The sequence below is a fragment of the Phacochoerus africanus genome, chromosome X, assembly GCF_016906955.1.
Source record: "Phacochoerus africanus isolate WHEZ1 chromosome X, ROS_Pafr_v1, whole genome shotgun sequence".
NCBI lineage: Eukaryota > Metazoa > Chordata > Mammalia > Artiodactyla > Suidae > Phacochoerus > Phacochoerus africanus.
The window spans coordinates 72,852,652-72,874,408 of record NC_062560.1 but is presented as its reverse complement, the minus strand read 5'-3'; the positions used below and the strand labels follow the sequence as shown (position 1 = coordinate 72,874,408).

The 21,757-nt window shown below is 36.7% G+C and overlaps 1 protein-coding gene across 2 annotated transcripts in view; it reads left to right on the top strand.

The window, feature by feature from the left end:
• CHM (CHM Rab escort protein) overlaps positions 1-21,757 on the top strand; it is a 187,494-nt gene that overhangs the window by 138,718 nt on the left and 27,019 nt on the right. For both annotated transcript variants that reach the window (XM_047764611.1, XM_047764610.1), the window contains exons 10-12: positions 7,281-7,385; positions 7,783-7,846; positions 13,332-13,428. In XM_047764611.1, coding sequence (XP_047620567.1) covers positions 7,281-7,385; positions 7,783-7,846; positions 13,332-13,428 — 266 coding nt within the window. The remainder of the gene's footprint in view (positions 1-7,280; positions 7,386-7,782; positions 7,847-13,331; positions 13,429-21,757) is intronic.

The window sequence follows — 21,757 nt, the reverse complement described above, 5'->3', positions numbered from 1 at the left end:
AATGATGCATGCTTTGATTGAATTACTGAAAGTACCTAGAAAGTACTTAGTTTTTCCTTAACATTTAGAAATAAATTATCTTAAAATGTTTTATATGCCCAAATATAGTCCATTTGACTCACCTATTAGGTAATCTTCAGTCCTAGTGAGAAATTCAAAAAATATTTCAACTTGCCTACTTTAATGGATATAAATGAAATAGCGTAATCTCTACTTATGCTATTTATATTTTACTAGAACCTCAGTTTTCCAATGAGTATCTTCCTTTTGTCCATCTTGAAATGTTTAAGATATAGCCCTTTTGTATTCTGCATATGATTCTCATACTGGAAAACTTTTTGTAAACCGCAACTGTATATTTCCTTAATAGTAGGACAGTTTTTAAAATTTGCCATTCATTTATAATATTCATGATATCTATAATCTCACTATACTAAATTGCATAAGTAATCTTTAAAAAGTTTGAGACAACCGGTACTTCAGAATTGTAAATCTGTATCTTTGTTAATAATTATGAAATTTATAATATTTTTGCTTCTTTAAAAATACTCATGCTATCAAGTCAAATAGTCTCTATTAACATCTACAGCTAGCATTGATTGAAGTTGACTCGGGCTAATGTATCTTTCCCAAACACTATTTTGTCATTAAAAATCAAATAATTGAGAGACCTACCTACCAATAATACATGTTTTATCAGGACTTGAGTATAAACTGAGGGATAATTTTTTGAGGGAAAAATGTATTTGGACATATCCAGCATACATTTCTTTTTAAGCAATCTAGTTTAACTCAAACAATTGTTTATTCTAAGTGTAATTGGTATATTAATCAAGGAATCTGGAAAGGTTTACATTTGTCTCCTTATGGTCTTAGATGGCCTTTTCCCTCCTATTTTTCTATATGGAACACTTGACATCTCCTTTCCTCTTTGGCGAAGTTAAGAGCTACTCGTGCTTCAGGTATAAGGTCTACCAGATTCCGCAGACTAGATCAGAAACATCTGCTAGCCCCCCATCTTAGGTCTCCTTATATGATTGTAAATTCCCTGTAAGAAAAGGCAGGATCTCACTGCTGTATCTCTAGAACCAAAGCAGGTTCCTATCAACCATTATAGTCAATAGCTTTGTGTTAAGTGAATGAATGAAGATTAAAAACTGATGATAGCCCTTTTTGTGCTTTTCTTTTCACCTTTCATTGAGGAAAGCTGATAGAGGCAGAAATGATCATAGCATTGAGTTTAGTGTGGTGATTGCACATCAAAGTATCGTACACACTTTGAGAGAAGAAATAATGGAATGTGTAATTAATGCAAACTTATTTTCAGCTAGATCTTATTGTTCATTTTTGTCTAATTTGCTCGTCCAGAGAGCCACACTGACTGTGCTCTCTCTGCTATGTTATCTTCAGAAGATATAGGTATCAGTAGTTCTTTTCTATACCCTCTCACTAAATTCTAATACTGAACCCCTCTGTTGACTGTTTCTGGAAACACTGAATGGTCTATTGAGCAGCTTTCTTTTCCTTTGCTGCAGTGCTGACCATGTAAAACTAACTAAATTAGATTTGGCCATTTAGCAATGTAGTATTTGATATTAGGGTAGGATATGGATGACCTTCATCCAGATATGTCTGTAACCAATAGTCTGAATCTAATTACTTCAGCTAGTGCTCTTGTGAACTTCAGCTGTCTCATTAGGTTTCCTGCTCTTACTATTTCTTGGAGATACCTATTTTTTTCTCATGTCAGGAATAACTGTATCTTTCCCAGGTACTTGGAAGTTAGTAATGAATAGTATATTAGACCAAATGTGAGGTAACTGATACTTAATACCATTCATCATTGTAAGAAAATCACTGAATTTCTGATTTTAGTATGTCCCATTTGCAAAATGGTATTTGTAATATTCTAGTTATTTAAACTCCACCAACCCAAATCCTAGCTGCTATGCGGATAGAGATGAATAAAACACGGGATCTTGGAGTTTCCACTGTGGCACAACAGGATTGGCAGCTGCTTGGGAGCACTGGGACACAGTTTTGATCCCCAGCCCAGAATAGTGGGTTAAGGATCCAGCATTGCCACAGCTGTGGCTTAGTTCGCAACTGCAGCTTGGATCTGATCCCTTGCCTGGAAACTCCATATGCCTTGGGGTGGCCAAAAAAGGAAAAGAAATTTAAAATAAAACAAAACACAGGATCTTGCCCTTGTGTACAAAGAGTGTAGGTTGTAAAGTCAGAGAGGTCTCAATCTGTACCCTGGTTTCACCACTTACTAGCTGAGTGAACTTTAACAAGTTGTTTAACCTCTCTGTGCTCCAGTTTCTTTATCTTTAAAGTAGGACAGGACAGTACCTATCTCATTCGGTTATCATGAGTATTAACAGATAAAGCTTGTAGAAACCACATAGCAAGAACTCAGTACATGTTAGCTAGTAGCAATTATTAATGTAATGGGTACTTTGGAATCTCATGGAGGAGATATATCGTGAAGATCCTTGTATGCTATAGTAAGGAGTTCAGACTAATCGATGGTAGTTTTAAGTGGGTGAATAACAAGATTAGATTTGTTAATTAGAAGTTAGCAATTCTGGCAGTGATTTGGAAAAGGTACTGTGATGGAAAGAGATTCTTTACCTGCTAAAACAGAGATTCTGTATCTTTGTTTCTGTCTTTACACTATTCACATACATGGGATACTTCCATCATTCAGTCATCCATGAAACAGGTATTACTTGTTATCTGTGTGCCAGGCACTGAAGATACAGCACAGAATGAGACAATAATGGTCTTTGTTCTCATGGAGCTTAGAGTCTACTAGGAGGCATTAAAGAACAAATAAATTAATGAGATAATTACACATTGAGACTGGTTCAATATGCAGATCTTCTCTGTCCCTCCCTGTGTAAAAAGCTTCAGTGACTTTGTATCACTTTAGGATGAAGTCTAAGACCCTTTTACATGATATGTGAGACTCAGGTCTGGCCTTTGTCTGCCTTTCTCAGTTCATCTCTCTTCCCTCTCTGCTTCCATTTAATTGTCAGTTAACACTGAACTGCTTGTGGTCCCCTGTACTTCTCTTACTTGCTTCTGTACCCCTGCACACGCCGTCCTTCTGCCTGAAATGTTCTTCTTACACACTTACTTAACTGACTTTCATCCTCTAAAAGCAGCTAATGTATCACTTCCTCCAAAGAGCATTCCCTGATACTCTGTTCCTCCCTGCCCAAGCTTCCACCTCTTAGGACAGTGCTTGGAACACGGTTGTTATGCCACACACTTATGTCAAACAAATGAACTGCCAGTCTGCTAGCAGTCCCTTGTCTTATTAGACTTAACAAGAGTCTAGGGCAGTGTCAGTGGAAATGGAGAGAAGAGGCTAGTTTCAAGAAGTCTTTATAAGTTGAAATCAAAATTGAGTAGCAAATTAGATGTGGGAAGAAAGATTCTGAGCTAGGGAAACTCTGTAACTGCTGGTCTGCCATTAACTGAGATTGGGATTCCAAGATGGGGGAGCAGGTGAGGAGCCATGATGAACTTAGTTTGGGGCGTGCTAGGTTTGAAAAGGATTTGGAGTCTATCCAGAAGTAAATAGATAATAGCCAGTTAAAAATATGGATACAGAGCTTGGGTTTGATTAGAGCAGGGAACCATAGGTTTGGAGTTAAAATAATCATGTTTGAAACTCTTAGGGTAGATTTTTACCCAAGAAGCGTGAGTGCTAAGCATTTTGGAATGGTTTCGTCAAAGAGGTAGCATTTGAACTAATGTGTGTGAGAAAGCATGGAAGCACATAATCAGTAGGGGGCATTATTTTGTTTCCTTCAGTGACTGAAAATCTAATTTCCTTAATTAATATATTTTCCCCTAATGATTTCATATGCAGTTTATGCATTCCTCATCATAAATGCAGTTGGCATATTAATTCCGAAGATTATAGGGAATGGAGACCTGTTTGATGTTATTTTTCTCTTCTGAGCAACATACCAGATAAAGAGTTTTCATCTCGCTGATTATTTTCTTCCTTATCATCATTTTTCTATTTATATGCCCTCATGTCATTGAAACAAGAACTGCATAACTGTTGTGATTTGTTGATTTAGAAAGCTCAGCTCTAAAAATGTTTTGTCTGGCTTCAGTGATTCTTATGATCAGTTTGGTCATTGTGTCCCTGTAACTGGGAACTCCTATCATGTTCCTCCTCAATTTACTATTTATGAGGCTCAGCAAGGCCCTCAACTAAATCCAGAATGCTGTTAATCTTTAATGGCTTTCTCAGGTTCATGTGGGAGGGGTGGGCAGGAGAGTATTTTAATGTCTCTGGCTGCACTGTTTCATTTTGTTGTTTTCCATTACTTGAATGTCGTCTAATTTTTATATTAAAATTAATCTTGATAATATAAAGTCTTAAATCTAGGTCCCAAATCAATATTCCTTTCCTCACTGTTCTCCCAATTAGGCCCAATATATGACAGAAAGTCAAGTATCTGAGGGGAAGACAAATCTTATCACTTACTTAAATGTGTCTTGGTTTGAACAGCTTTGCCTAGGCCTAGAGCCTTAGTACTTTAGAGTGAAACTATCAGGTAAGTCGTGTTATTGTTATCTACCTGACTGACTAGGCATATGTGACCATCACTTCAATTTCTGCAGAAGTCAGTATTTTTTCTGTAACAATAGTTCTTGACTTTTCTCCACCTAGCACAGTGGAAAGACACAACAGTAGCTGTGGCATGCTCCACAGTGATTCTTCCCTGGGATTTGGGAGCTTATCAGAATCTCCAGGGGTACTTATAATTTGAAAAAGTCCCCCAGGTGTGATTCTGATTTGCTTCCTCCTCCTCCTCCTCTGAGAATCACTGATCCATCTAGAAGTTTCAGCATAAATAGGCACATTTATTGGCATATTGTCTTTGCATAGTTAAGCTTGCTAATCTCCATGTACCCATTCTACCCTTTTGAATTGTCCACAGTAGTTCTAATATCATAACTTCTGAAACTAGTGTTGACCTGTCACCAAAGCTGTAGCGACCCCCAAAGCAGCCCGGTTAATGTTTGGAAACCTTCAAGCAAGCAGGTCTCCCCAAGCTTTAGGGCTAGGTTTAATTGTGTGGTTTATTTAAATAGGAGCAGTTTGCAAAGTTTTAGGCTGGAGTCCAAGATTTGTACTAACATCGCTCCCTTTCCCAATTTGACTCTAACATTTTATGGTGAAAATTTTCAACTCTATACCAATATTAAAAGAATCTCAAGACGATCACCTGTGTATCCACCACCTAGATTTTGCAGTTAACATTTTAATGTACTTGCTTGGTCATATGTCTACCCAAATATTCATTCCTCTATTCATCTATTCACCATTTTTAAGCATTTCACAATAAATTCCAGATATCAGTACAATTCCCCCAAACACTTTAGTATGCATATCATTAACTAGAGTTTAATATTTGTTTTTGGTTTTTCTACTGATGTTAAATTTACATATGGTAAGGTGCCCAAATATTAACTGCTCATTAGCTAAGTGTTGACAAATGATAAATCTATATAACCAAATCCCTATCGAGATATAGAAGATCTTAACACCCTCTTTTTTTCTGCCCAGATTATTCCCTCTTGACTTTCTATAGTCTCTGAGTTAAACATAAGAAAAAGGCTTGTCAGTGTTTCCAGGACAAAATAGGGATCAGTGCTTAATGATGGATCAGCAGATTTCTCTTTTCCCTTGCCAAAGTGCCTTGTATTTTAAATTGCATATGAATGTTTTAAAACATGGAGACAGAGTGAGTAACATGCCCTTCAGTTTTTAAATATTTATTTTGGAAAATACTATAGGTATAAATACCTTATATCTGTTTAATTAAGTATTTTATGAAGCAAGAGCTCTAGTTTAATCAAATGTAAGGAGATATGCATAGAAACATAAATGGGGAAGAGAAAGGAAGAGGAGATGAGATGGGGGAAATCATATGTATATTAATATAACATGAATTATTATGTGGTTAATGATTTAAAATATATTATGTATATCTAATATCACAAGAAATCATAGTCTATCCTGACAACAGTGGCATGCATTTATTCAGGAATATCAAGTATATTATAATCTGCCTTTAGGAAATATACATTAAATTCTTCTTGCTGTCGGTCTTAGATATTTGTCATTTTATTCTTAATGCCTTTATTCCTGGTAAATGACACTTATTTGGCTTATTTTTAGAGTGAGGTAACATATTTTCACTTAATGCCAGTATATTTAAAATATGGTATGTTTGAAATTATTTGCTTGTATTTTATGAGGAGCAACACATAAGTGTATTTCTAATAAAATAGTTGTAGTCCCAAAAGAAAAGCTGTGGCAAAAGTAAGTTGTGATGTTTCCATAATAAAAAGATATAGGAAACATGTATCCATTTGCATATGGTTTCTGAAATATTGCATACTGGCTTTGTCAGTACTGGTAAGTCCATTTCAAGGATGTTGCCCTTAGTCCATTAGTTTGGATAATGAGCCCTATAAAGTACATTTATAACTTGTGGCACTGCAAGGAGATGGATTCTAATTTTCATCCTTTTATCTAGACACATTGAAAGAAGGTCAATGGAGGGTTCTATATGATTCATTGTTCCAACACATATCAGATGACAGAGACCTGATAGTGTCCATGCATAAGTGTTTTCCTTATTTGGAAATAGCACTTGAAAGAAATCTTTCTATGACCCTCCTTTGAAGTAAAATGGAAACAGATAGTAAAAGAAGCTCTATCCCCTTTTTTTGTTCAAAACATTATCACGCTGTGACCAGATAGCTGTTCTTGAACAAAAGAGAAAGTGACACTTAACAGAAAAATAAAAAGTCTTTAGTGGCTTTAATAGGCTGTGATGATATAACAAGATATTTAATCAACTTTTCTTAGATCTGTTAAGAAAAAAAGAGCCTGTTTTCTAAACAAAGAAAAAGCTTCCATGTTCATAAATATTAGAAAAACTTATAGTGTAATTCTTGTCATAGCATTACTCTTATTATTAATGGCATTCAAGATAGATATTTAAGTTCTAGTCTACACTTATTTTATAGCTTAAAAGACTTCAAAATAGCAACAGGAATATATATTCTGTAGTTTAGTTTAAGTTTTGTGTCAAAAATGTGAAATTGTAAGCAGTTTTAAAATCTTATCTTTCAAGAAATTAGTTTTAGATTCAACCTTGGTAGCTGATTATGTTCATTTTCTTAATTATGTAATCATTAATGAGAACTTTTTGCTGTGCTTATCTTCTTCATAGATGTAAAGCAATCATAGATCATTTTGGTCAGAGAATAATTGCTAAGCATTTCATTGTAGAAGACAGTTACTTTTCTGAGAACACATGCTCACGTGTGCAATACAGGTAAGATACCCCTCCAGCCACTCTGCAAGGGAAGGTGAAGCAGGGAAATTTATCCATGTGATTATATTGGCACTTCTGTATGACTGTTCTTTAAGTAAGATGCAAATGTATACCAAACCAAATACATATTCAGTGTGTTAATCATTCTTATAAGATCTTGTCTGGGGGTAACCTCGCCTAATGTTGACTCCTTTGCATCAGCTGGGGTCTGTCTGAAGGTTATACCTCCTCCTTTCATGAGCCAAGAAAAGATTAAAGCAGAACTTGACTTGGTTTGGGGAGGTGACACTTTTATCCTGACTTAAATCCTTGAAACATGCCTTCTGGTGGTTGCATAATGTAAATGAAACTTATCCATGGAATATGAATCACCAGTTAACTGTTTTGTGCATTACAGGCAGATCTCCAGGGCAGTCTTGGTAACAGATAAATCTGTATTAAAAAGCAATTCAGATCAACAGGTAATTCCAGTTCTGTACTTTTTAGTAGCATGTTGCTAACTTAATCTACATGGTAATCTGTATAAATTAATATTACTGAAATAAAATATATTAAGCAATATATGCTAGTATATTTAATGTATTTAAAAATATGTAATGACAATTATATAATAATCTTGGTTTCTTAAAGATTTCCTTTCAGTGGGACAAATAATCGCATCTTATGTAACAGATTTGTTCGAGGAATATTGAACTCATTCTAGTTTTTTTTACAACTATTTCTCTGAAATTAAAAATACATGTTAAAAGAAGAAAAACATTTAAAAATCTTGGAAGAAGCACCTTTATTGTAACCAACCTTATAGCATTTGTGGCATTAGAGACCCCATGTGAATGAGTGTCAACACACATTTTTATTTCTGACATTTCCTCATCACAGTTGTTCATTTTAGTACCCTTTTCCTTCTCATAACCCGATTCTATAGAAATGTCTTTGTGCCTGTGACTTTTCCTCAGTCTGAACACTTAAATTCAAGAAGTATGCTCCCTTTGCCTTCTGACCATAGTTTACAGGACTGATAAAATCAGCTTATTCAGTAAATGTGACTGTCAGACCTATCCTATATGCTACTGCTAAAAATATGTTCCAAAATTTCCTTAAGTGGAAAGGAAACATATAAAACAAATATGTTATAAAACAAATATGTTGGAATTCCTGTCATGGCTTCAGTGGAAACGAATCCTATTAGTGTTCATGAGGATGTGGGTTCAATCCCTGGCCTCACTCAGTGGGTTAAGGATCTAGCATTGCCAAGAGCTGTGGTGTAGGTCGCAGACGTGGCTCAGATCTGACGTTGCTGTGGCTGGGGAATAGGCCAGCGGCTACAGCTGCAGTTCGACCCCTGGCCTGAGAAGCTCCATATGCCAAGAGCATGGCCCTAAAAAGACAAAAAACAAAAATGTTAGTTAATATGTGTGAGTACAAATACTTTCATTTAATCATTCAGCAACCAATGAGTGCCTTTGCTGTGCTGGCCAGTGTGCTGGGTTCTGAGTGCTGACCACGATAGTATCTGTGCCCTCATAACTTATAGTTGGGAGGATAACGGATACAGACAGATAAATAGCAACAACAGTTCAGTGTGAAAGAAGTGATACTGTGGCTATCAAAGCACTCATCACACTGTCCTGTAATTGCCAGTTTACTTATCTGTATCTCCCAGTACACCAGAAGCTTTGTGAATGTGTCGATGAGTGACAGAGGCAGAAAAGTGAGGAAGCAAATCTGTGAAGACTAAGAGAGAGGAAGTGATTCCTGAAGAGGGATGTTGAAGTGAAGAGGGTATTTCTTTAAAATATTAGAGTATATTTCACCTGATGGGGATGGAGCCAGTAGAGGGGAGAGGTTGAAAATACCCAGGAGAAAAGGAGAAATGTCCAGGTAAAGGCTGGGGAGGGTGGGATTCAGAGAACAAGTAAAAAGCATTGCCCTTAGATAGGTTGTAAGATACTTTGAAATAAGAGGGTGACTGCAGGAGCATTGGTAGGCTTGGGAGTTTTCATATGATGGATTCTATTTACGTTTTAAATTACAAGGTGAGATCATCTCCTGAGAGTGTGGATATGAGCGTGGGGGTGGGTCAAAGCTCAAAGAAAGGTGTAAAATTATTATTGTGGGGAGTTGGAGAGTTACCTGTCGCATGGTCAGATGGCTGGGCAGTGTTGAGGGATCCAGTTGAGTGAGGTCATGGATTTACAGTGAGGTTAATCTGCTCCAGTCCTTATAGCTCCTTCATTCTTATCCCTACTCGGCCTGCTTATTGACCTGTTAAAGAGATCTGCAATCCCTTGTTCCCTCTATTTCCTCCTGAATTACCAGTTCCCTTCTGCCCTCTTCCTTTTCTGTGTCCTAGATCACATGATGGCTCTTCTGAACTGCTCTTCCTCCAATACCTTCAATTCCTGTGTAGCCATGTTCTTCCACTTCACCCACAGAGGAAAGCGTCCTCCCTGGATCATTAAGGGCTGATTGAGAAAACTACACAACCAGACAGACTGGCACCACCACAGTATTGGGGGCACCAACCTCATCCAGCTGGATCCTCAGTACCTACCACCAGTTAGCTCCTCACTGGTCAGAAACCCACCTCTCCCTTACCACATTACTGAGAAAAGCAAAGCCATCCACTAAGCACAGTGGCCCTTGACCTCCTACCCCACCACCCACAACTTATGTCCACCTGCACAGAGACTAGTGAGGGGTTTCCCTCCTTGTCTGAGGTCAATCCCTTTCTCAAGCACCCTTCACACACACACACACACACACACACACACACACACACACACCCACCCACCACCACCACCACCACCACCACCCTGTATCCATGCTCTCTCTCTTAGATCTTCAGCTTCTCCCCACTATTTGCACCTTCCCCTCAACCCATATACATGTATTAGCATTTTCTGTTCCAAAAAATTAAAATAAAAACAGAAAGGGAGTTCCCACCATGGCCCAAAGGGTTATGCAGCATTGTCTTTGTGGCTGGTGCAGTGGTTTAAGAATTGGACAGAAGTCACAGCTGTAGCTCAGATTCAATCCTTGACCCAGGAGCTTCCATATGCCCTGGGTGCAGCCCCCCAAAAAGCACACACATACACAAACAGAAAAATGCTCACTTGAGTCTGCCCCCATCTATAGCTAATATCCAGTCTCTCCTCTATTCTTATCAACATTTTTGAGATGGTATCTATACTTGCTGCCTCCTGCTTCTTACCTCTCATTCATTTCTAGACTAACCTGGCTTCTACCCTCACATTCCTACCACACTTTCATTTAGTATATTTATTAATAACTTTTTAATGATTTTTATTTTTTTCCGTTATAGCTATTTACTGTGTTCTGTCAATTTTCTACTTACAGCAAGGTGACCCAGTCACACATACATGTATACATTCTTTTTTCTCACATTATCATGCTCCATCTTAAGTGACTAAATATAGTTCCCTGTGCTATACAGCAGGATCTCATTGCTTATATATTCCAAAGGCAATAGTTTGTATCTATTAACCCCAAATTCCCAGTCCATCCCTCTTCCTCCCCCATTGCTTATTAACAACTTCATAATAGTCAGGGCCACAGGACATTATTTGGGTTTTGTCTGTTAGATTTTTTCTGATATATTTGACAGTGTTGATGATTCCTTTTCTCTTGGAATTCTCTACTCCTTTGCTTTTCTATGCTCTCTGCTTCCTTTGTGGGCTCTATCCTCCTTTAAATATTGGGCTTCCTCAGGATTCTTACTTCAGCCTACCATACGTCTTACTCTCTGCACACTTGCTGCTTCACTCCATATACTCACATGGTTCCAACTCCACATAAAAATTGGTGACAGCGGAGTTCCCATTGTGGCTCAGCGGTTAACGAAACTAACTAAGATCCATGAGGAAGTGGGTTCAATCCCTGGCCTCGTTCAGTGGGTTAAGGATCCAGCGTTGCCGTGGGCTGTGGTATAGGTAGCAGATGTGGCTCAGATCTGGCATTGCTGTGGCTCTGGCAAAGGCTGGTGGCTACAGCTCTGATTCGACCCCTAGCCTGGGAACCCCCATATGCTGTGTGTGCAGCCCTAAAAAAACCAAAAGACAAAAAAAAAATAGTGACAGCCTTCCACTTCTGCATCTCCCAAAACTGTTGACCCATAGGCCAAATTTCCTACTGGACATCTATCCCAAGGTCCCCTGAAACAGAACATACTCAAAACTCAACTCATCATATTCCCTCTCAAAACTACTCATCCAATGCTTCCTACTTCCATGAATAACACTAACATCCAACAACAACCTCTTCCTCCTATCTCTGACATCTCATGAGCCTCCAGGTCCTTGTCACTGTACTTTCTAGAAGTTTCTCCAATCTGCTTTTTCTCTCTGATCCTTATTCTCACTGGTCTGGTTTTAGAACTCATCACCTCTTCCTTCTAACCAATCATTCTGACTCTCATCTCTTTTAAATCATTCTCCACACAACCATCAGAGTGATCAGTCTAAAATGTACACCTTGTCTGCTTTTCCTTGTTTCATATATGAATTTGTTCCCTCTTCAAATTTTTGAAAAATAAATAAAATGAGACTTAGAGGAAACAATAGGTGTAGATCTAGGCAAATTTTATGTTAAGCGATATTAAAGGGTTGAAGGAATTATCTTTGATGGCTTTTATAATCTCTATGAGATTTAAGACAGTTACCTGTGGTAGGAGTTCACTGACTGTACCTCAGTTTTTGAAAAATTATAAATGGTAGTTATAGGAAACAAAAGAAGTACTTGCATGTTGGCACATTCTTTAAGCTACCTTGACATGTTTTTAGTCATAATCATTTGATAATTTTTACACATTAGATACATGTTTTAGTGGCTCCTCTCTCTTTAATGCTAAAGTACAACATTTTTTAAAATCATGGACAGCAACAAAAGGAGTTAAGAGGTATGGCGAACAAAGTTATAAGCCCCAAAATGTACTTACAAGTAATGATAGTAAGGTAGTCATAGTTATCAAAATAATTCTACTTTTAGAACTTGTAGGCATTTTCCTGTGTGGGTTATCAATGTGACATTACCAGTCAAAATCTAATCTCACAGGTAAAAGTTAAAATGAGGCTTTACCTTTTGGCAGTATTTCCTGTATGAAATGATAGTTTACTCAGATTGAAGATTAAATTGAGAATTAATATTGAGGCTTTTCGTTCTATAGGGGAACACTGACCTGGTGGTCATTTAAAATCTTATAAATGTAAAGCCATATAGCGTATCACTGGTGGCTAGGACAACATACTGCATATTAATGGAGTCCTCAAATTAATTTGAAAGCCATCATTTTGAAACATTTTGATATATGTTTAGCTGTACTTTGGTATATATTGACATATACTTTGCTTATTTCAATATCTTTGTGATTTATAACATTTGCAATTTTTAGTACTCTATAACTGCTATGTTTAGCCATTATGAATAATCAAAATTGATTTAATATGCTCCAAACAATGAAGTTCATGTAACTCAGAAGTAATTAATTACATCCTTAAGTGAAGGATTTACCAAATATTAAAGATATTTAAAATATTTATTGCTCATGAATTATGTGATGGCAATATATATCATATATAAATATGTAAATAATGTGGAAACTGGATATTAAGACACATGCATGCTTTATGTTTCAAATTCTGTTCTAAAATAAATCCTACCAGCTAAATTTTTTCAGACATCAATGGAAAAAGACACTCAGTGGAGTTCCCTAGTGGTGCAGTGGGTTAAGGATCTAGCATTGTCACTGCAGCAGCTTGGGTTGCTGCTATGGTGTGGGTTCAGTTCCTGACCTGGGAACTTCCACATGCAGCAGACTTGGCTAAAAAAAAAAAAGACACTCAGTTTGGACGTTAACTACACTCTAATGATAGAAAAATGAAAATGAGCTCTAAAAGCTTTGTCTGATATTTTGTTTCTGCTTTTTAGATTTCCATTTTGACAGTGCCAGCAGACGAACCAGGAGCTTTTGCTGTTCGAGTCATTGAGTTATGTTCCTCAACAATGACATGCATGAAAGGCACATGTAAGCACAATAGAGTCTGGTTGTTTGTCTTTTGTGTTTGTTTAGGAAGTAAAGGGGGACAGCTATTGTTGCAGTTGTCAGGGTTGTGTTAATAGAGTTTTTCCATATACATTATTATTCACATTATTCATTCACAAAGTGTACGTTCATACAGTCTTTTTATGAGACTAAAGTTAGGGAATAATCTATTCTTATACCTATATGTATCAAAATTTCTGTCTCAACACTGTCAATTATCATGCCTTCTACAACTTATTTCTTAAAGATGTTTCAGTCAAAGTAGAAATCAACAAGTATATGGTAGACATCACTATGCCTAGATCTGGACTGTGTACTCTAGGGATTATAAAGGAACAGAGGCTGACATACCTGATTTGAAGTATTCATAATCTTACTGCACAACTAATGGAAGAAGACAATATTAACTAAGTGCAGCCTACTCTGGTAGATGTTTCAGGATAGGTAAAGATGAATATAACATATGCCCTGAATTTGAGAGAGATTTCAGAATCTAGTAGGACAGATGAGAAACACACAAGTAGCTGTAAGAAGCAGACTATTAAAATAGCACAAGAGAGCTACCAACAAACCAGAATCTAGAGGTTCATAGGAGGGAAACATAACAATATCATTAACTAGGATTTTTAAAAATTCTTTAAACTTATTTTAAGTTTTACTGAAACTGTTACATGAGTTATGAGAAGTGGAAGACTAATCTGGTTTGGCCTGGCCAAGGAACACTTGACTGTTTTCAAGTGTAGAGCTACTACTTATTAAAAGATGGCAAAATCATGGTCAGACAAAGCAAAGTGGGAGCTTGATGCCAACAGGGAGAGGAAAGAAAACTTGTCCAATATTGCTGTAATCCTAAATTTCCATTTGAAAATGTTGCTCAGTAAAGGTTTTTCTTCTTTTATAGTGATTTATGATATGGATAAAATTTTACCATCACAGTTAACCATATTATTTCCCCCATTACTTCAGCCAGCTTTTTGTGTTTGTGTTAGCATCTTTAATATAAACTAAAATTGCACTCGTTTTGGTTTTCTAAATTGCATTTATTTTATGTTGGTGAATAGTTTTATAAATTTATTTTTAGAAATTATTTTTCTATGTGAAATAATTTATTCCCAGTCTAATAGTACATATTCACTGTTGGCAACTTGGAAGGTGTAAAAAAGAGAAGTAAAATTGCTATAATCCCTCTACCTAGAAATGATAAATACTTGGCATATGTTTCTTTGTTCTTTTTTTTTTTTTTTTGATATGGGCATGCATATATATTTTTATAAAAATGCAATGCAATTTTATGTACTGCTGCTTTTTAAAAAGACAATACAACAGAAATCTTTTTGCATGTCTGTGATAACATTTTCAATGATTGTGGGTATACCATTTTGGGTTTTTTTTTGTTGTTTTTTGTTTTTGTTTTTATCTTTTTGCCATTTCTTGGGCTGCTCCTGCAGCATATAGAGGTTCCCAGGCTAGGGGTTGAATCAGAGCTGTAGCTGCCAGCCTACACCAGAGCCACAGCAACGCAGGATCCGAGCAATGTCTGTGACCTACACCACAGCTCACGGCAACGCCAGATCCTCAACCCACTGAGCAAGGCCAGGGATCGAACCTGCAACCTCATGATTCCTAGTCGGATTCGTTAACCACTGAGCCATGACGGGAACTCTGGGTATACCATTTTTATTTAATCCCATGATGTTGAGATTGTTTTGAAAAATTTTACTTAATAGTCCCAGTAAAAAAAAAAAACAAAAAAACTATAAAGTAAATATTTGTGAACACCTATTTTTTTTTTTTTTACCGTTTTTATGAATGGAATTATTGGGTCAGAGTGCATAGATTTTTTTTTAATTTTGAAATAATTATAGATTCATAGTGATAACAATACTAAGACAGTACAAAGAGCAAGAAGAGCCCAGACTACATATATTTCTGTTCATGTTCATGTAGTCTGTTTTTGCTCTCTTGTTCATATTGTGTCATTTCAATGGTTCTACTTTTAAGTTCACTGATTCTTTCCTCTATGCATTCCATTCTGCTGTTCGACTCATCTGTTATGTTTTTAAATTTTAATCATTGTATTTTTTAGTTTAAAACTTTGTCTGGTTCTTCTTTAAATCGTCTACTTGTTTGCTAAGGCTTTCTCTTTCTTTGCTGAGATTGTCTGTTGTTTCATTTGTTTCCAGTATGTTTGTAATTGGTAATTGCATTTTTATGATGACTTCATTAAATCTTCAGACAACTATAGTAGCTATGTCATGTGGGCATCTGCTGATTGTCTTGTTTCATTCAAGTTGAAGTTTTTCTGGTTCTTAGTATAATGAGTAATTTTGGATTGATACCCAGGTGTTTCTATTATTATATAGTGGGATGTAGATCTTATTTTTAGGCTTCCTCTAACACTGTTGTGGCAGTAACTTGTTACTGCCAGGTTGTAGTAGAAGTCCTGTTTCCCCACTTGGCCTCTGCTGCCACCCAAAGGTTGGAGAACTTCCTTATTACTGCTTAGTCATCCTAGTGGTGGCTCTCCACTAAGCTTCCATGGATTCTACCCTGGCTAGGAGGAGCAAGAGTGCCTGGATACTCCTCCCCACATGGACTTCACTGACACCATGGGGAGAGGGTGTGGCCTCATTACTCAAACAGCCGTGAAAGACTTCATTCTCTGTTGGGCCTCCTCTGACACTACCCCAGTGGAGCTGGGGAGCAGTGCCTCGTTACTCTTGGGTAGGAGTGGAAATTCAGAATCCCACCACAATCTCTACTGATACCGTAGAGGATGGGAACTGATTCTCCTGGTGGGGAGGAAAGTCCTGGCTCTCTACTTGGCTTTCTTTGACACCAGCCCACCAGGAAGGTTGGGATACATCGTTATAGCCTGGTGAAGAATGGAAGTCTCCATTCCCCATTCAGCTTTTAATGGTGAGTACAGAGGCAGGGCCTCAGTGTTTTTTTGTTATGTTTTTATGATGTTTTGACTGGAGCAGAACAATCATTAGTCTAAAAGTTTCCATCTTGCTAGGTTGCCCCTTTCCTGGTATTTTGTAGAGAGAATAAGCTTTTGTTGAGGCTTTTTTTTTTTTTTTTTTTGTCTGAGACTATTGATGTTTCTGGGTTGCCAGATTGTTTGGTAACCAGTCTGGGATATATGAGGCAAAAAGAAAACCTAGAAAACTCTGCCATTTTGTTCCTTTGGTCCCAAGGCCCCTAGCTGGTCTGCTTTCTTCTGTCCACTTCAGGGTTTTCTTATGTTGGTTTTATATATTATATCCAAGATTTTTAGCTGTACTTAGCAAGAGGAATAGGGAAATGTACCTGTACTCCATGTTTCTGGAATGGAAGTCCCAAAGATTCTGGAGTTTTTAGGACTTTTGATATATAATGTCAAATTGCCCCTCTCCCAAAGTTATATCAACTTATATATCCAGTGGTGGTTTATAAATGAACATGTCTGTTTCCAAACACACAAGAGCACTGGGAATTATCAAATCCCCATTGCCAATTAGAAACCAGAAAATGATATTTATTTTAAATTTGTATTTAATAATTTGTGAAGTTGAACATCCTTACATAGAGTTTATTAGGTATTTACACTGTTTTGTGAATCACTTATTTCATTTTCTGTTGTATTATTTATCCTTTTCTTACCAACTTATAAAAGCAATATAAACATCAAGAGTATCACTTTGTCTTATGTGTTGCAAGTATGTTTCTTGGTTCATTAAGCATTTTTTAAAGCATAGTGTAAGTAGAGGGCATTACCCTAGGTCTTGAGAGTAAGACAGAAAGTGATAAATAATTCATAATCTCAGGAAGCTTCAAATTTACTGGAGAAGAGAAAAGCAACAACAAATAAACTAAAAACAAAACCACACTAAGCAAAGCAAGGTAGCATAAACTAAGGATACAAGCATTTAGTGTTAAAGGGAAGAGAGATCATTGTGGTCTAAAATGATCTAGGAATGCTTTAAGAAACATAGGGGACATGATGCTGGCCTTAAAAATAGTATATAAGAAACTTTATGATTTCATATTAACTATAATGATAATATAAAGTTTGCTTGTATAAGTTTTCTGTTATCAGTATAATTTTTGTACTAATTTTACATTATGAGGGATGAATATATTTGTGTGTGTTTATATTTATTTTTTTATTGAAATGTAGTTAATTTACACTGCTGTGTTAGGTTTCTGCTGTACAGCAAAGTGATTCAGGTATACATATATATATATTCTTTTTCATATTCTTTTCTATTATGGTTTATTATAAGACACTGAGTGTAGTTCCCTGTGCTATACTACAATAGGACCTTGCTTTTTATCCATTCTTTTGTTGTTGTTGTTGTTGTTGTTGTTGTTCTTGTTGCTATTTCTTGGGCCTGGAGAGTCCCAGGCTAGGGGTCCAGTTGGAGCTGTAGCCACCGGCCTATGCCAGAGCCACAGCAACGCGGGATCCGAGCCGCGTCTGCAACCTACACCACAGCTCACGGCAACGCCGGATCGTTAACCCACTGAACAAGGGCAGGGACCGAACCCGCAACCTCATGGTTCCTAGTCAGATTCGTTAACCACTGCGCCACGACGGGAACTCCTATCCATTCTATATGTAATAGTTTACATCTGATAGTCCCAAACTCCCAATCCAATCCTCCCTTACCCCTCTTTCCCCTTGGCAACCACAAGTCTGTTTTCTATGTCTCTAAGTCTATTTCTGTTTCATAGATAAGTTCATTTCTGTCATATTGTAGATTCTACATGTAAGTGATATCATATGGTATTTGTCTTTTCTCTTTCTGATTTAGTTAGCTTAGTATGATAATCTCTGGGTCCATCCATATAGCTGCTAATGGCATTATTTCATTCTTTTTTATGGCTGAGTAGTATTCCAGTGTGTGTGTGTGTGTGTGTGTGTGTGTGTGTGTGTGTGTGTGTGTACACATCTTTATCCATTTATCTGTTGTTGGACATTTAGGTTGTTTCCATGTCTTGGCTATTGTAAATAGTGCTACTGTGAACAGAGGGATGCATTTATCTTTTCAAATTAGAATTTTCTCCAGATTTATGCCCAGGAGTGGGATTTCTAGATCATATGGCAACTGTTTTTAGTTTTTTGAGGAACCTCCATACAATACTGTTCTCCATAATGGCTGCACCAATTTATATTCCCTTTGTGTGTTTATATACATATGCTCATACATACGTGTGTATATATAGGTATATCAGTGTATTTATAGGAAACAAATTCCAAAGAATATATGCCAGAATAGTCACAACAGTAGTTATCCCCCAAATGATGGAAATACAGGTAACTAATCCTTAGGTTTTTTTTTAATCTTAATTTTCTGATTGCTCTACAATATGAATTAAAAACAGATTTAACTGGTTATACCATAAAGAATCATATTATAGACCTGTATAATAGTGTGACCAAAATTTGACATATTATACCAGATATTTGTTATAATTTTGGTTATGTACAATTGAATTCAGTTTGGATTATTTCTAGGCTGCTACAATATGAAAATGTTTCAAGGAATCATTTAATTTGGTCATTTTTCTTTGGTCTTCATTACTACCAAATCTTCCTCCTTTGATAAATATTTCCTGAAATTTTAAATCACCTTTCCAAACTGCCCCACAACATACTAATCAGTGACCTGTCTTAAGTTAGCTTTTTCCCACATGGCTCCTTCCGTCTTTTGTCGTTTGGATTCTGTTCCTGCTTAATTCATTTATTTATGTGTGATCTCTCTCATCCTCAAACCTCTTCTTCAGATCAGCTCATTCAGAAAAGTCTTCTAATGATTGAGGAGGACAGACAAAGCATATGTCTTGTGTTCTGAAGTCATATGTAGCATGAAGTGGTACTGTGACCTTCACATTTTTTAAATAAGCAATATTAGTTATTTTAAACACCCCCTGGACATTTCCCTAGAATTTTGACATTGTTTAATTTTCAACATATTCTTTGAGGGAAACACTAAAACACATTTCACACGTATGTATTTGTCTTAGGTTTCTCATATAATAGAACTTCCCTCGATATTAAATTCTTCAGAGTTAAGTGTTATATGGTAAGAAATAGTGGTAAGACATACCTGGACTTTCCAAATACAGGAAATCACTGCCTTTGAAGATGTGTATTCGTTGACAGTACCTATTAATTTGTGGAGAAGCAAACTTTTGTCTACGCAACCCTGCATTTCACATAAGATCTGTCAGTAAGGTTTGTAAGGATAGGCCTTGCCAGCCAGTTTTAACTTTATCCTTCAAATCCTAGTTCAAACATTATCACCTTTCCCTATCTCGTGCATGTACTAAGGCTTTTGCTCCTCTATTTAGGTAGAAGCTTGAACTTCCCCCTAGGTTAACATTTATTACAATTTAATAATAATGATATGCGCTTAATATATGCAGGTACTGTTCTAAGTACTTTACATAAATTGACTTAATTTATTCCTCACAATGATTCTATGAGATGGGTGCTATTGTCATCTCTATTATTCAGATGAAGAAACTGAGGCACAGAAAAGGTAAATGATTCACCCAAAGTCACAGATCTAGTAAGAGGGATAAGCAGAATTTGAACCCAGACAGTCTGGCTCTAGAGCCTACACTTTTAACCACTATGCTATACTGCTTCTCAGAGCAATTGTACCATATTAGCTTTACATTTCTTATCCAATTTGAAGAACAGAACCATGACTTTCCATTTCTATTCCTAGAACTTAAATGTGTACATTATACTTGGCACTATTGAGTAATTAAAGAAAAACCTACATTCAAAATCTTGTTTCTAAAGTGACATTTTTTTAACTTTAAAGTTAAAAAATTAAAATTTCTTAGAAAATTTTTACCCACTAACCAATGGAAAACAATTTTAAAACTCTCTCTTCATATGTCATAAAATTGAAGTGAAAAGTTATTTTAACAATTTATTTGTTTTTCAGTTCATGTACCTAATGTTGTGCGACTCAATTTTCAGGTTAACTTTACAGGAAATTTAAGGATAATACTGGTATAGTGGAAAGAATATTGGCCCAGGAGTCTAGAGAATTATTTCCAGTTATTTGACCTTGAAAAAATTTCTTAATTTCTTGTGCCTTGATTTCTTCATTAGAAATGGGGGGAGGGGTTAATCTAAAGAATTTAGCAAGATCCCCTACAAATCAAATACCCTTAATGGGTCCAGATTTTGCATGTGTGTGCAAAAAGCCACTTGCCATGTATACATGTTTGATAATGTATGTGACAGTATTTTAAACAAAATGGCTAAAACTCTTTTTCTTTTAAAGCCCTCTTGAAATTTCTCACTTCTGTTGTCTGATTAAGTTATCTCACCGATCTTTTCTATGGCTTAATCAATTTATAAATATAAAACAAGCAGTATAGACAAATGGACTAGCTTTGGTTTTTCACTCTTAATATTAAGAAGGTTGACTGAAAGAGGTAAGTTTGAATTAAATTTTGTATACTTTCTTCCTATTATACATGCGCTGTTTAAAAAGTCCCAGTTAGGAGTTCCTGCTGTAGTGCAGCAGGTTAAGGATCTGGCATTGTCTCTGTGGCAGTGTGGGTTTGATTCCTGGTCCTGTGTACTGGGTTAAGGATCTGGCAATGCTGCAGCGGTGGCATAGGTCACAGCTGCAGCTCAGATTTGATCCCTGGCCTGGGAACTTCCATATGCCACAGGTACAGACATAAAAAAAAAAGTCCTGGTTAATCGTTACAGCTGAGTTAATGCCTGGTACGGTGTATATAACAAGATTTAAGAAATTCACTGTGTTAGAAACTGACATCTCTATCTTTTGTTTGATTTTATGACTTGAAGTTTAGCTTCTTTGTTTCCTTTTTTTCTTATGTTTTGTGCCTATTCACAGATTTTTCAGGAATAATTTGTAACTTGGACATCAAAGTCTTTAGTAGTGTTGGAGTTCCCTCTGTGGCGTAGTGGGTTAAGGACCTGACTGCAGCAGCTTGGGTCACTGCAGAGGCATGGCTTGAATCCCCAGCCTGGCTCAGTGGGTTAAAGGATCCAGTGTTGCTGCAGCTGTGGTGTAGGTCACAGGTATAGCTCAGATTCAGTCCCTGACCTGGGAACTTCCATATACCATGGGTATGACCATTAAAAAGGTCATTAGTAATATATTTTCTTTTCTTTCTCTCTCTTTTTTTACAGCCTCACCTACAGCATATGGAAGTTCCCATACAGGTTGAATCAGAGCTGCAGCTTTGGCCTACACCACAGCTATGGTAACACCAGAGCTGAGCCACATCTGCAAACTATGCTGGAGCTTGTGGCAACACTGGATCC